Source organism: Formica exsecta, unplaced genomic scaffold, assembly GCF_003651465.1.
Source record: "Formica exsecta isolate Colony F162 unplaced genomic scaffold, ASM365146v1 scaffold690, whole genome shotgun sequence".
Classification (NCBI taxonomy): Eukaryota; Metazoa; Arthropoda; class Insecta; order Hymenoptera; family Formicidae; genus Formica; species Formica exsecta.
Window position 1 is genome coordinate 17,742 of NW_021853456.1, and position 13,311 is coordinate 31,052.

Genomic DNA, 13,311 nt, shown 5'->3' on the forward strand with positions numbered 1-13,311 from the left:
TATATATATATATATTAATTTAATATTTCTTCATGTTACTTTTGAAAAATATGGCTCTTCTTCTTCTTGGGAAGAGTGAAAGAGAAGACTGGGTTTTTTCTCAAACACAAATGCTTGGCCTTCTTTTCCTGGAGAGGGTGGAGGATGATCTTTGTTACGTCGATGCTCTCTGCTTGTTACATTTCCATGATGCTGGCTGACAGGCTGGTTGCTTCCCGCATTACCCATTATTGTATCTAAAGGCTTAACAAATACAAAGAGAAATCTGATTTTACACTTTTTACTTTATCTAAAATTTCGAAGCAAAGAAATATTAGATAGTCATATACATATGAATATAACATAGAAAGATACACTGAAATTTCATAGGTTATTAACAATAGTACTATTTGACAATAGTACTACGTCCCTTTCTATGAGAAAATAAAAATATATATTTAAGTTCGGAAAAATTTTATTTTTAATGTTGAGTATTATTTAATCTGAATATTATAAATGTATATATATCTCTATAAACTCATATATATATATGTACTTGGGAATATCAGCACAAGTGTTCTATGAAACAATAACATTACTCACTCGTTTGCAATGATCCTTTTAGTTACTCAATATACGCATTAATGACGAACGGATATGTAAACATTTGCTGGCAATGTTAAAGTTAGATTGAACGAATTTCAATGCAAATTTCGATATGATTTTATTTCTACAAATATTTAAGATTGCTCGCGCGTGCACTTGAAGACCATTCGCGGAACAAACAATAAAACTGATTGTGAATAAAGTATTTTGATTGTAGTTGTATACTGTGCGCGCGTTCTCTTTCTCTCTCTTTCAATGTCACGCAATTTTATCACCAGAGTTAAATTTATTATCAAATATCGATATTGTAGAATTTTCAAGAAAAACCGCCGATATCTTACATCGATAAAGTCGATTTCAGTAAATTGCTCACCAATTGCGAAGCTATGCATATTTTTGCGATTTAATTTATTAAAAGCGCATCAAATGTGTAATAACGCGTGTATATGTAAAAGAGAATATTTTATAGTAAATTAATTAATATAATAATATTGTTAATGAAGAATAAATAGAAAGTATTAATTATATTCTTTATAATTCAAATTTAACGCATAGACGCCATGTCTGTTTCGCGCCATATCGCGATGATGTCGCATCGCACTCGCTTCACGATTTTCTCGTTTGTCATATTGTCGGAAGTGGATCTTGAGTCCGAACAAGTATTGGGAGTGTCGAATTAATGTCGCTCGATCATCGTGTCATGTTGATTCGGCGATTGTAGCCGCGTGTTATCATGAATAGCGTCGCGAATACCCGTCGTGTCCGTGCGAACAAATCTCAAGACCCCGAGAAATGTATTGCGCATGTGCAGACGCCATGTTTGTTTCGCGTCGCTCTCGACGATATCGTCGCATCGCACTTGCTCCGCGATTTTTCCGCTTTTCACATCGTCGGAAATGGATCTCGAGTATGAATGAGTGTCGGGAGTGTCGAATTAATGTCGCCCGATCATTGTGTCATGTTGATTCGGCGATTGTAACCCTCGTGTCATCGTGAATGGCGTCGCGAATATTCGTTGTGTCGGCGCGAAAGAATTTCAAGTCCGAGAAATGTATTGCGCACGCGCAGATGGCACGTTTGTCTCACGCCACGTCTCGATATCGTCGCATCGCACGGGCTCCGCGATTTTCCCGTTTTTTTACATCGTCGGAAATGGATCTCGAGTATGAATGAGTGTCGGGAGTGTCGAATTAGTGTCGCTCGATCATCGTTTCATATTGATTCCGCGATTGTAGCCGCGTCTCGACGGTATCGTTGCGTTAAACTCGCTTCGAGAATTTTCCGTTGACCGTTGAACGAGTGTGTATGCGCATTCGGTGTTCGTTTCGCGCCGCGTCGTGATAATTCCTAATCTACGTGAAGTGATTTCGCTCAAATGAATAAAACTAGCCGGATACCGGGGAGTGCCGAGTAAAATGCCGGACGATCATCGTGTCATTTCGTGTGCGTGGCCGCGAGTATTATTGCATTATACCGACAGTCGTACCGATCGTGTGAAGTCTTCCTCTTCAGGGTTTCGGAGCAGGACAGTCGCAGTGGACACCGCTAGATGGCAGATGGTGGCAGAGACTGTGTACGATTAGTGAGTAAATTCATTTCACGTGCTCGTGTATACTACCTCGTTACGGCGCAGAAAACGAAATACATTCATTTTTTCGGCTTTCAATACAAAAACGTTATAGATACAAATTAAATAATGTAAAATTTTCCATCACATTCAAGTATCGATGTATTTCGTAACTATGCTATCTCTGCAGCGTCAGAGCGTAGCATCAGTTAGAATTTCTGCGTGTGTCGTAACAATTAATTAAAAATTATAACACATGGTTTATGCTCGAGAATCGTTTAATTCGTTTCGGAAATAAATTATCGTTTATATTTTCTCTTTATTCTTTTACAAAGAATTGTATTAAAAAGATTGAATTGCTTATATTTTCTTATAAAAATTATTGAAACGCGCTTTTTTAACTCGTAAAAGATGTTGTTTATGCTAAAATTACGGTAAACATATTGGCCGTCAGATCTTTCTTCATCGCACATTTTTACTTTCCCTTCTCCCTTTCACACGCTCAATTTCATCTCCCCCTCATCTCCTTTCCGGTCGTCAATTTTTTTTTCGCCGTTTCCTACGCGAATTTATTATTTATAAAGCCGAAAGTACCTCGGGCGTGTTTCGTCCTTCGTAGCCGGCGGCTACGAGAGTGCTTATACCGTGGTTCTATTGCTCTGCTCGCGGCCGCGAGGATTGATCAGAGGGGTTGGACCGCGAGTAAAAACGTGCCCCGTGTATTAAATATCCTGCAATAACAGTAATTACGGTTACGGTATTTTACAAAATTGCGCAGCTACTTCGCTACCGCGGCCTGTGGCCAGGCCAAACGCACGTGATTCTTATGGATGGCAAAATATTACAATATTATTCAATTCCGAAACGAATCAGGCATTCGAGAGATTCCCGAATTTCAAATATAATCACAATGTTTATTTATTTTTTTATCTTGACAATTGTAATCGCAATTTAATACATAAATGCAACTTGTAAAAGTATCCCCGTTGCGTCTGCATGATGATATATATTGATATACATTTAATATACATTTATAGTTTAATATTAATAAAAACGTATTAAAACATATAATATTAAATTGCAATCATATAATTGCAAGCTACAATTATAAATTGCATTGAATCATATCTTTGCATAAAATACGAAAATATCGTATCATTATACATTAATTTTTTTCCGATGCAATTATTTAAGATTTAAAATGCTTTACCCAGTTGACAAACCAATAGACACTTTTTGCCCAGTGACGATAAATCACTGATATTTCACTTATCGTGATAACATAGATTTCATTTATGCAACATGCGGTATATATTGATTATTAAATGTATTCTTTATTTAGTGATGCTGATTAGATTAATGTAAAAGGCTAGGATTATCTAAAGTGGGAACATCTGTTCGTATTTTTTGACAATTGGCACGTTTGCTATATATTCCATCGTGATTAATTTTTATCACGATTCTCGATGGACATATTTATTTGTAGAAAGAACTCGAAGATTTTGTATAGCGTTGTATTTTAATAGCACGACAATAATATCTACGATATACATTATTAATTATCAGAAGATATATTTATTTCGCTATAGAATAATTCGTGAAATTTTGAATTAAAAAAAATTCACGCTCGCGTGCGATATATGATCATACTAAATTCTAAAATAAGATTTTTTTTCAAGTTAGATTTCATAATAATATTATTAAATAATATATCATTTCTTTTTGCGCGCATTTTTTGTATCAAACTTGGCTAATGCTTTTTTACATTTTTTCATTTGTGCTTAAGAAAGAGTTATTATTATCATTATTATATAAATTACAAAAAAAATCCCCTAAGAAATTAAATTGGCTTTTATATTCACTTTCGATGTATTTTAATTATACATTATAAAACCAATCGATTTCATCATATATCGACTGACGGAGGATCGTAAATTTGTAACGGGTCTCAAAAGTCGTCTAAGCCAGATGTCGAGCGTTCGAGATAAAAAAAAAAAAATACCAAAGCGTATTCGAGGAGAGAAAAAAGGAGGACCAAGACAGGGGGTGGCGGAGGAAAAGGATCGGTGAGAGGCGGTGTGTGCATGCGCTTAATCGATAATCACCGGCAAGTGGTTTCGTCCGAAAAGGGTGCGGTATACGATACATCTGCGAGGTATCATCAGCGCCGCGTACAAAAGGCCGATCCATCATCGGGCCCGACAATCCAAATTCAAAATTGGCCGGTCAGTTCCCAGCGGTCGCGCGTGCAATTACAATGGAGATTAAGAACAATCCAAACAATCTCCACGTCAGAGTAGCGTGGCAATCCAAAGACACGAAAACGTTTCGAGATGAGAAGCGTCTCGTCTTCGTATCGGTTTTTCTTGTACTTCGCGATTTATTTATTTTTTTTTTTTTATATCGTAGAGGATATTATAATGCGTGTAGCGTGCAACGCGCGGGAGATGCCGTGTCGTAATATCGCCTTACAGTGGCGCACGCGATTTTCTGCTTACGCGCCCGGTTGCTGAAATATCAATGTAAGCTGTTCATTGAGCGCGCGGTATGTCAGATTGCCCGCTCTTGATAGAAGAGTAGCCTTCGCGATTCGAACGTAATAGTAGGTATAGTATCAGCACAATGTGTTTCAACATCTCGTTAGACTTTCGGATTAATAAGGCTTCCGCGGCTAGGAGAACCAATGGCGCTTTTGCCCCGCACGTTATAATTACGAGCGATTTAGAAATTTTATCGCACTTTAATAATTTAATTGTGAATAATAGCGCGACGGAGTTAGTTGGATAGTTTTATTAGTAGTATATTAAAAATCTTTAAATGTGTTACATAGTTTCCGCTATGTACGCATTAGTATGTAACAGCGCGTAAAATATGCACTGGAAGAGTTAGCACTGGTTACCGCGAATCTCGTTTTTAAAAATGAAAGAAATATAAATAATCGTGATAATATAGAATCTAAAATTCGCATCATTTCACGTCATTGTTTTCGATGCTAAATGTTATATGGTAAAGCTGAAAAGATGTTTCCCCTAAACTTTTCTATAAGCTATGCTCGAATAGTATAAAGAAGAGAACGATGATCTTTTTTTTTTCACTGTGCGGCGAGAGCAGGATGCGCGAAAACGGAGCGCGAAAGTGCGGTGCGGGAAGAGAGAGGTGGGAAAGGATTACGGTGCGTCAACGGCGATGACTGAACGAGCCGTAATCGCTGTGCCGATCTAATATTTCGAATAGTTCGCATTTACAATGGGCTTTATTGGCGGGAAAACTGTGAGGGGGTATTTTGAGCAGGCGGGACATCCATCACGGGGTGTCAACGCGATTGTCTTCCGCGGCGTTTGCCACGGGAAAGTATTGACGTCGAGCTCGCGCAACCGCCGAAAATGCCGCTCGCCCGCCATCGTCGCTCGGGAATGGATAAATGTCGTTAAAGTAATTAAAATCGGTTGCAATTTTGCGCACCCAGAAAATTTTTGCTGTAGTTGCAATACCACTTTTTTGAGTGCTGGAAGAGTTAGCACTGGTTACCGCGAATCTCGTTTTTAGAAATGAAAGAAATATAAATAATCGTGATAATATAGAATCTAAAATTCGCATCATTTCACGTCATTGTTTTCGATGCTAAATGTTATATGGTAAAGCTGAAAAGATGTTTCCCCTAAACTTTTCTATAAGCTATGCTCGAATAGTATAAAGAAGAGAACGATGATCTTTTTTTTTTCACTGTGCGGCGAGAGCAGGATGCGCGAAAACGGAGCGCGAAAGTGCGGTGCGGGAAGAGAGAGGTGGGAAAGGATTACGGTGCGTCAACGGCGATGACTGAACGAGCCGTAATCGCTGTGCCGATCTAATATTTCGAATAGTTCGCATTTACAATGGGCTTTATTGGCGGGAAAACTGTGAGGGGGTATTTTGAGCAGGCGGGACATCCATCACGGGGTGTCAACGCGATTGTCTTCCGCGGCGTTTGCCACGGGAAAGTATTGACGTCGAGCTCGCGCAACCGCCGAAAATGCCGCTCGCCCGCCATCGTCGCTCGGGAATGGATAAATGTCGTTAAAGTAATTAAAATCGGTTGCCGGTTGTACCGCGATCTCGAATAACGACCGAGTTTCCCCGTGGTTGCACGACGCGACGATATCGATTCGCGCGAGAATGACGCGTCAGGAAACACGATGGACAGTATTACTTCGGCCGACGAATTTATCCGGACGACACGGCGCCCGGCTTCGCCATTGTGTCGTATTTAAATGAGCTTTCTAATGTATTTAGCTTGAATACCGCGTGTGGCGAAAACTATACTACCCCGTGTGTGTCGCAGAGAGACGCATTTTACAACCGTTGCCGTCAATATCAACGACAAATTCGTTTTATCAAGATTTAGCTTTTCGTCAAAATAATAAAATGTAGCGAATTTCTTAATTATGTCAAAGTATAATATATGAAATTTAAGGTACACATATTTCGTGCTATTATTAGTAAAAAATGGCATTTATAACTTTTCGTTATCAGTGATATTTATCTAGACATTTATTTATTATATCTATTTATCTATTTATCTCGTATTTGACATGTATTCATTACGATCCAATGCAATGGTACTGTGTCTTATGCAGGAGATAATGCTTGCGCGAGCATGCGCGCCGCAATTTGTGTATCTATCGCAAATGTGTATCTATCGCGTCTGAATGTGCTAAAATAATAACGAGAAATTGCGGGCCGCGCGAGTAGAGAGCTGCGTTTGCAGGGGATGCCGACGTATAATCGAGGCGCACCCTCTCTCCCGGCTATCTGTTTTATTTATCCGATAACACGCCATTATGGGCGAATCGTGAATGCGGCTGTGCCGGTAACGATTGGCTATTTATAATAACACGTGGCATACGGGTAATTAGTTGCGCGCAAGCCACAGTGAAAAACCGAACGCCGACATCGGTATCGAGAAAAATTGCCGTCGTTTTTCATCGCGCCCCTTTGTCTACTTTATTTGGACTCTCATCACTTTTTTTCTCCCCACCAACTTGTCTGCGAGAGAAACACTTTCGATCGTGGTTTCGATCGTGCATATTCTATTAGTCGGTGCAATTAAATTTCACATTACACTCTTGGCAATTTTATCCACGATTGATTTTTTAATCTTAACCACGGGGGAGAGAGAGAGGGGGGGGAGGCTTGTATACAAATAGGCCACTACTTATATAGCGCGTCAGATGAAGCGATCATAAAACATAGGTCTCCTCAATAACTTTAGAGAGAGAGAGAGAGGGGGAGGCTTGTATGCAAATAGGCCACTACTTATATAGCGCGTCAGATGAAGCGATCATAAAACATAGGTCTCCTCAATAACTTTTGCGTTTAATCTCGTCATGTTTCCAATGCAAAAAAATGTCGTCGATATTTAAAATAAAAAACAAAAACGACTCGAAGTTTCACTCGTTAAAATTAATGTCTTTGTCGAGTAAAGTATTATTAATAATTTTAATATCGCTTCGAGTGGTAAGTCGCGTTTCGATACACCGATTAAAAGAAAACTTCGATGGCAACGATAGAAAAGAAATTAAGAGATCGTTTCTGTTTATAATTCGGACGGCTATTCGATCACGGAAGATTACGCCGGGATTTCATCGGCATAGGAAGGCAGAGGGAGGCAGAGATATGGTGGCTCGGATAAAGGAGGGCAGGGGAGAGGCAGGGCGGCTGGAAAGTCTTGTCCATTGTGCCGGATCTGTACAATGCTTATCGACGGTGATTGCTTCATTGCGAACTAGAACGGGGATGCTGGATGTAAGGGCGTGATGCATACACCGACGCGGCTCGGCGTTATCGGGTTATCGGCCGTAATGCACACGCACGCCGACCACCTTTCTACTGGGTTAACATTTCAATCTGGAAAATGTAAACCATCCCACCCTCCGCGTCTCGCTCGCTCGCTCGTTTTCCCTCACTATCTCTCTCCGTCGACACTCGCTCGTTTGCATATCGCTCGCTTGTTGTTTTCGCCCGGCGAACGGACAAATTTGGCTACGGCGTACCGATTGATTCTGCGATTGTGATTCCAATAGCCGCGTGCCAATGCAAAATTAAAACGGTAGAATTGGCATTCGCACGATACATATTCCAACGAGAGCGCTTCGTGACGATCGATATTCATCCACTGCGGGAGTTTATCCAACGGTGAAACGCATAAGAGGCTGGAAGAGGGAGAAAATACGCGACGACCGTGCGCACGGTATGAACATCGAAAAGTGCAATCGGGCCTGTTCTCGATGCGGTCCTCCCGACGCGGGTCCTCTGCTCGGCTGCGTCTAGATGCGCTCGTATTCTATATGCGAGACGAGCAAAAATCCGTTGGCGCGCGCGGGCGCTTCTTTTTTTCCATCCGCCTTTCGTTCGCAACGGTGAGAGAGTGACCACCACCCTCCCCGTCCTCCCTCTCTCCATATAGGCGTGTAACGACGATGCGCAAACAATGACGAGGGTTACGTAACAGCTATGCACGATGCAAACACACCGTGTTGCGCTAAGCGCGTATCTGTAGCGGGGTGGGCAACGAGCGGTAACAGGGACTACGGTGGCGACGGCGGCGACGTCCAGGACGAACAATGCGTATCACACGGTGGCCTGTCTGAAAATGCCCGGCGCTCGTTCCCCATCGTGCCAAGCCTCGCGCCAAACGCGAAAAGCAGGAGCGATATCGGTGTGCTTTCGAAAAATAGACAGAGAGGGAGAGAGAGAGACGATAAACAGAGTGCGAAGAAACGATATGCGTGCCATCGAGCGTAATATCCGAAATAAATTTCCGATAATTGACAGTCTCTGAAATGCTCTAAAGAATGGATTAGGAAAATTTATCGTTAATTATATAGATTATCTCGTTTATCTACATCAGACGTTTATCTACTGACAATTTGTCGATTTCTCTTTTCGAGAAACATAACATAACGAGATACGCGTAAGGTATGGTGACGATTGACGTTTGTTATCATTTTTGCAATTATGGTCCATCGCGTAATGTTTTAGAATTTCATATCTCGATGATCCGTTTATTTCAAATCTTTCTCGTGATAACCGAGTGATAAAATTAACTAGCCGAGTTTCTTAACGATTCAACGGAGTACCGTCGCACAATCTGTAGAGTTACGGAATTTCATCGGTGACCGCAGAACAAGAGGAGGCCGGTGGTGATCGCGTTTCCACGAGCGAATGCATCGACGTATAGGTTCGACGACGGGACTGTCCTTCATTACGCACGAAGGAAAGTGCAGTCATCGGCGCGCATACCCGTAGGTATGCACACACAGAGGCATTAGCTCCCCCAAAGCCCAGCCGGTATTAATTCCACTAATTGGACGTGGTTTGGGTCGCGGCAAACATCGGTCCCCTACTGGTTGCCCCCCCCCCCCTTCTCTCGACCCCACCGACTTGTCCGGACCACGCACATCGATCTTATGATCGATTGTCTTCTCGCAAGACAAAGGATGATTCTTATTCCATTCTGGAAAAATTATTCGAGTCTAGATATTTGTCGATAGACCCGACTATGGTTTATCTCGTATCGCGCTTTATTGTATTTATTCAGCAGTTTCGATATTACAATAATATCGCTCTTGCAAACTTGTCTGCTATAAACTTTTTTTCAGGTTATTAGCGTATAGTTAGCAGCGAATCTATTATGTGTGCGCAATTATGTGTATAATTACAATGCAATATTGATCGTAATATATCTGATACATCTATGTATATCTGAGACACGTTTGCGAGATATCAAGCGTTTCTGCGCTTGAATACTACGCGGAGTAATTAATTATGATTCGTGTAAAAAATGCAAAATATCAATTAACGTATAGGATGAAAGGAATTTACGTCGACTGGCACGCAAGCTGGATTTACAAGTGTAGAAATAATGATCGAGCTTTTCGCTTGTACGCGCCCGTGCTCAATGAAAGATAAGCCCAGAGGGTTTTGCTTCGTTTCGAAATCTACGAGGTAGAGATCAGCTGTTTTGAGTAAACGTATTTACGGACCGTAGAATCTATACACGTGTGTGTAAGTATGCATGCGCATACTTGTATTTGTGTTGCGTGTATCTATGCGTGTATCTATGCGTGTATGTGTGGTCTCGCGAACGTATCGATATAAACACATACGACGATACTTGCATCGCGAAGGGTCTCCCTAGCGAATCTGGGTCACCGGGCCGACGAGGGACGATGAGGGGTTGACTGGCCAAAAGAGAGGAGAGAACGCTAGACTTGTTTCCCTTCCTGTTGCTATCAGCCACGAAGCGTCTATGACGAGATAATCGGAGACCGTCTCCGCGAATCATCCCTGTCGCATGTTTTTCGCATTTCGCTTGAACGGAGCCGAGAACCGCGTTTAAGATACGGATTAAAGCTCATCAAGAGGAAAAGTTAATGTTTTTCTTTGATCTAACTTTCGATAAACATTTCATATAGTATAAACCTATTCGCACAGCGTAAAGTTATTCAGCATGCGAATACGATCATGTGGCTGCTCTTCTATTCGAGTTATTTTTAATCAGCGATACGTTTGCGTCTATTTTTGAAAAAATAAATCATTTCGTTCGTTGCATCTTCTCGTATAAAAATTGTTCGTACTCGTTTGGCACTTGTGATTTTCATCTCTGTCCCGCGAATCGAGGTACTCGATCGCGGCAAAATTCACCTCCACGAACTGTCGGCGGATACGGGCGCCTTGGGTATGGCACAAAGATATTAAGCACCCATACCCTAACCGTGTCGGAGAGTGTAGACTATCCTGTGTGTCGGTCTGGTGGGGATGGAGAGGCGGAGGAAACACAGAGGCGCGCACGGCGCGGAGAGAGGGTAGATGGACTAAGGGTGGGCGAAGGCGTAAGGGGGTGGTGAAGCAGGAGAGAGATCGCAAGGAAAGCGGAGTTACCTACAGAAGAAATAAGTGCGCGCGTGTAATGCTGATGGCGAATATGGTAGAGGAGATCTGAGGAAAGAGTAGGAGAGGGTAGTGGAGAAGGTTGAGGAGGAGGGGGAGGAGGAGGTAAACGAGGTAGTAGAGGAAAGAGAGAGAGAGAAGCGGAGGGGGGGGGGAGATAGAGGGAGAGTGGGTTTGCGGATGGCAGAAGGGTGAAGAAGGGAGGCAGCGCACGCGAAAGCGAGCGATCGATTCGAACGTTGGCGACATTCTTCGTCGTAGGGACAGGGAACGGTGAGAGAAAGAGGGAGAGAGAGATAGAGACGCGGACAGTACGTGTGTGCGCGCCTAACGCAGAGGGAGATGACGAAAGAAAGAGATAAAGCGAGAGTAGGGCAGACGGGAGCGAGCGAAGAAGAAAACATATACACAGAAGGCAGAGACGGCTGGTCGCACGAGAGAGTGCGAATCTGGAAAATGTGAGGGCGGCGAGATACGATGTGAGAGGAGGGCGGAGAGACGAGAATAATCAAAAAGATAAGAAAAAATGAAAAAAAGATTAGAATTGCACATATGACTTTAGAGAATCGAGAATAAAAAGAAACCGAGAGAAGAGCGAGGAATAAAAATAATATAAAACAAATTAAAAGTAAAGAATTGTCAAACATGAAGAATTACATGATCATACATAATGAAGCGGAGGTGTCACAAACGAAACACTATGACGGAAATGATGCGGACAGTCAAAGGAAGAAGAGAAATAAGAGCCGAGTCAGAAGACTGAGTAAGGCGCCCGAGAGAAGAACAGCACGCGAATAAGAGACAAGAGTGAAAGATATAAAAGAGAGAGTGGGGCGAGGAGAAACAGCGCGCGCCGAGGCAGGAAAGAGAACGTAAGACCCGCAACGCGAAAGAAGACAAACCCGACGAGAGTAAAAGAAGAATTCCCCCACTCGCGCGCCGCCGGTACGTTCCAGTCGTACTGTCCTCAGGCTCTCCGCGCGTCTGCGTCTGGTTGTGTCCCTCTGTGTTGGTAGCCCCCGGAACCGTCCTCGTCGGCGTAGTCGTCGTCGTCGTCGTCGTCTACCACGTCGGTGGCAGAGGTTGGCAAATAGTGGGGGATGCGGGGGGCGGTTGGCCGAACCGCCGCCACCCGGAGGGAAGGTTTGAAAGGCGTAGACAGTGTTAGCCTGCCGTCCAATAGCGAGAACAGCCGCCCTGGTGGCTCCGCCAACCGGATAGTCGGTTGTGCGCACAGAACGCCCATCCTCCCCGTTTGTCGGGCTCCCACTGATGTTTTTATTTATTACATCTGTGACTGGGTAGGGAAATACTCCCGACTCGACCGAGAGAGCGTTTGCTACTTTGAGAACGAGCGACGCGCGTCCCTGCGAGTTACCGCGGCAGCCGCCTCCGTCGTCATCGTCGCCGCCGCCACCACCGCCGTCGTCGTCGTCGTCGTTGCCGTCGCCGTCGCCGTCGCCGTCGCCGTCGTCGTCGTCGTTGCCGTCGTCGTCGCCGTCGTCGTCGTCGTCGTCGTCGTCATCCTCGCTGTCATCTCATCATTGACATTATCATAGTCATATCTCGTATACACGTTGCGGTTCTCTCGTATTTTCGCGTGTCTTTTATCCCGGTGTAATCGTCGTGGTGTAGCCGTTTTCCGTTTGTTGTGATATGAAGACATCATCGTCGTGAGCTAGTGAACAAGTTGCTACGTCTCGTTGACAAACTCAGTGCCGAGGACTGTTGTTGTCGTTTACGCAACAATTGTCGTCGTCGTAGTTACTGTTGCGAGCAAGCTATCGAGTTAAACGTTTTCGCGATGGATCGGTGAAAATCAGATATCCGCGTGGTGGACTAAAAAATTGTTATGGACACAGAGGTTCACGTGCGTGTGAGGACTGAAGAAATCGTGCGGTTTGACTTGTGCCGAGACGCGCAACGCTTACTTGCAGTGATAAGCGGCACGTTTGAAGAGTGCTAGTATAGCGAAGTTTTAAAATCGTAAATCGATCGGAACACGTTAATTATCGCCGAAGAAAGCTTACAAAGAGGATCGGACTACGTTCGAGTCGCACCGCGATATTCGCCAACGGGCGAACACAGTGACGACATTGAACGTCAGAGACACGGACCGTATCGCTGGCGACAAGGACGTGGCGGAGTGTCTCGTCGTCTCTACGAGGAAGAACCGGGACGCGCGTTTCCGATCCTCCATGGATCACGGAGCGATGGACAGCTCTTCC

The 13,311-nt window shown here is 43.4% G+C and overlaps 2 protein-coding genes across 6 annotated transcripts in view; one reads left to right on the top strand and one right to left on the bottom strand.

Annotated features, from left to right (window-relative positions):
- The window catches only part of LOC115243134 (5'-AMP-activated protein kinase subunit beta-1), a 2,063-nt gene extending 1,205 nt beyond the window's left edge, over positions 1-858 (bottom strand). The window contains exons 1-2 of one of the 2 annotated variants that reach the window (XM_029819876.1): positions 583-858; positions 40-243 (exon numbers count right to left, since the gene is read on the bottom strand). In XM_029819876.1, coding sequence (XP_029675736.1) covers positions 40-228 — 189 coding nt within the window. In that variant the 5' untranslated portion in view covers positions 229-243; positions 583-858. Of the gene's footprint in view, positions 1-39; positions 244-535 lie in introns of both variants that reach the window. The other variant, XM_029819877.1, reaches the window with a different exon arrangement.
- A 12,274-nt stretch (positions 859-13,132) lies between these two features.
- Positions 13,133-13,311, top strand: part of LOC115243135 (dachshund homolog 2) — a 198,405-nt gene continuing 198,226 nt past the window's right edge. For 3 of the 4 annotated variants that reach the window (XM_029819878.1, XM_029819879.1, XM_029819880.1), the window contains exon 1: positions 13,143-13,311. This exon is cut by the window's right edge and continues 755 nt beyond it. In XM_029819878.1, coding sequence (XP_029675738.1) covers positions 13,282-13,311 — 30 coding nt within the window. In that variant the 5' untranslated portion in view covers positions 13,143-13,281. The other variant, XM_029819883.1, reaches the window with a different exon arrangement.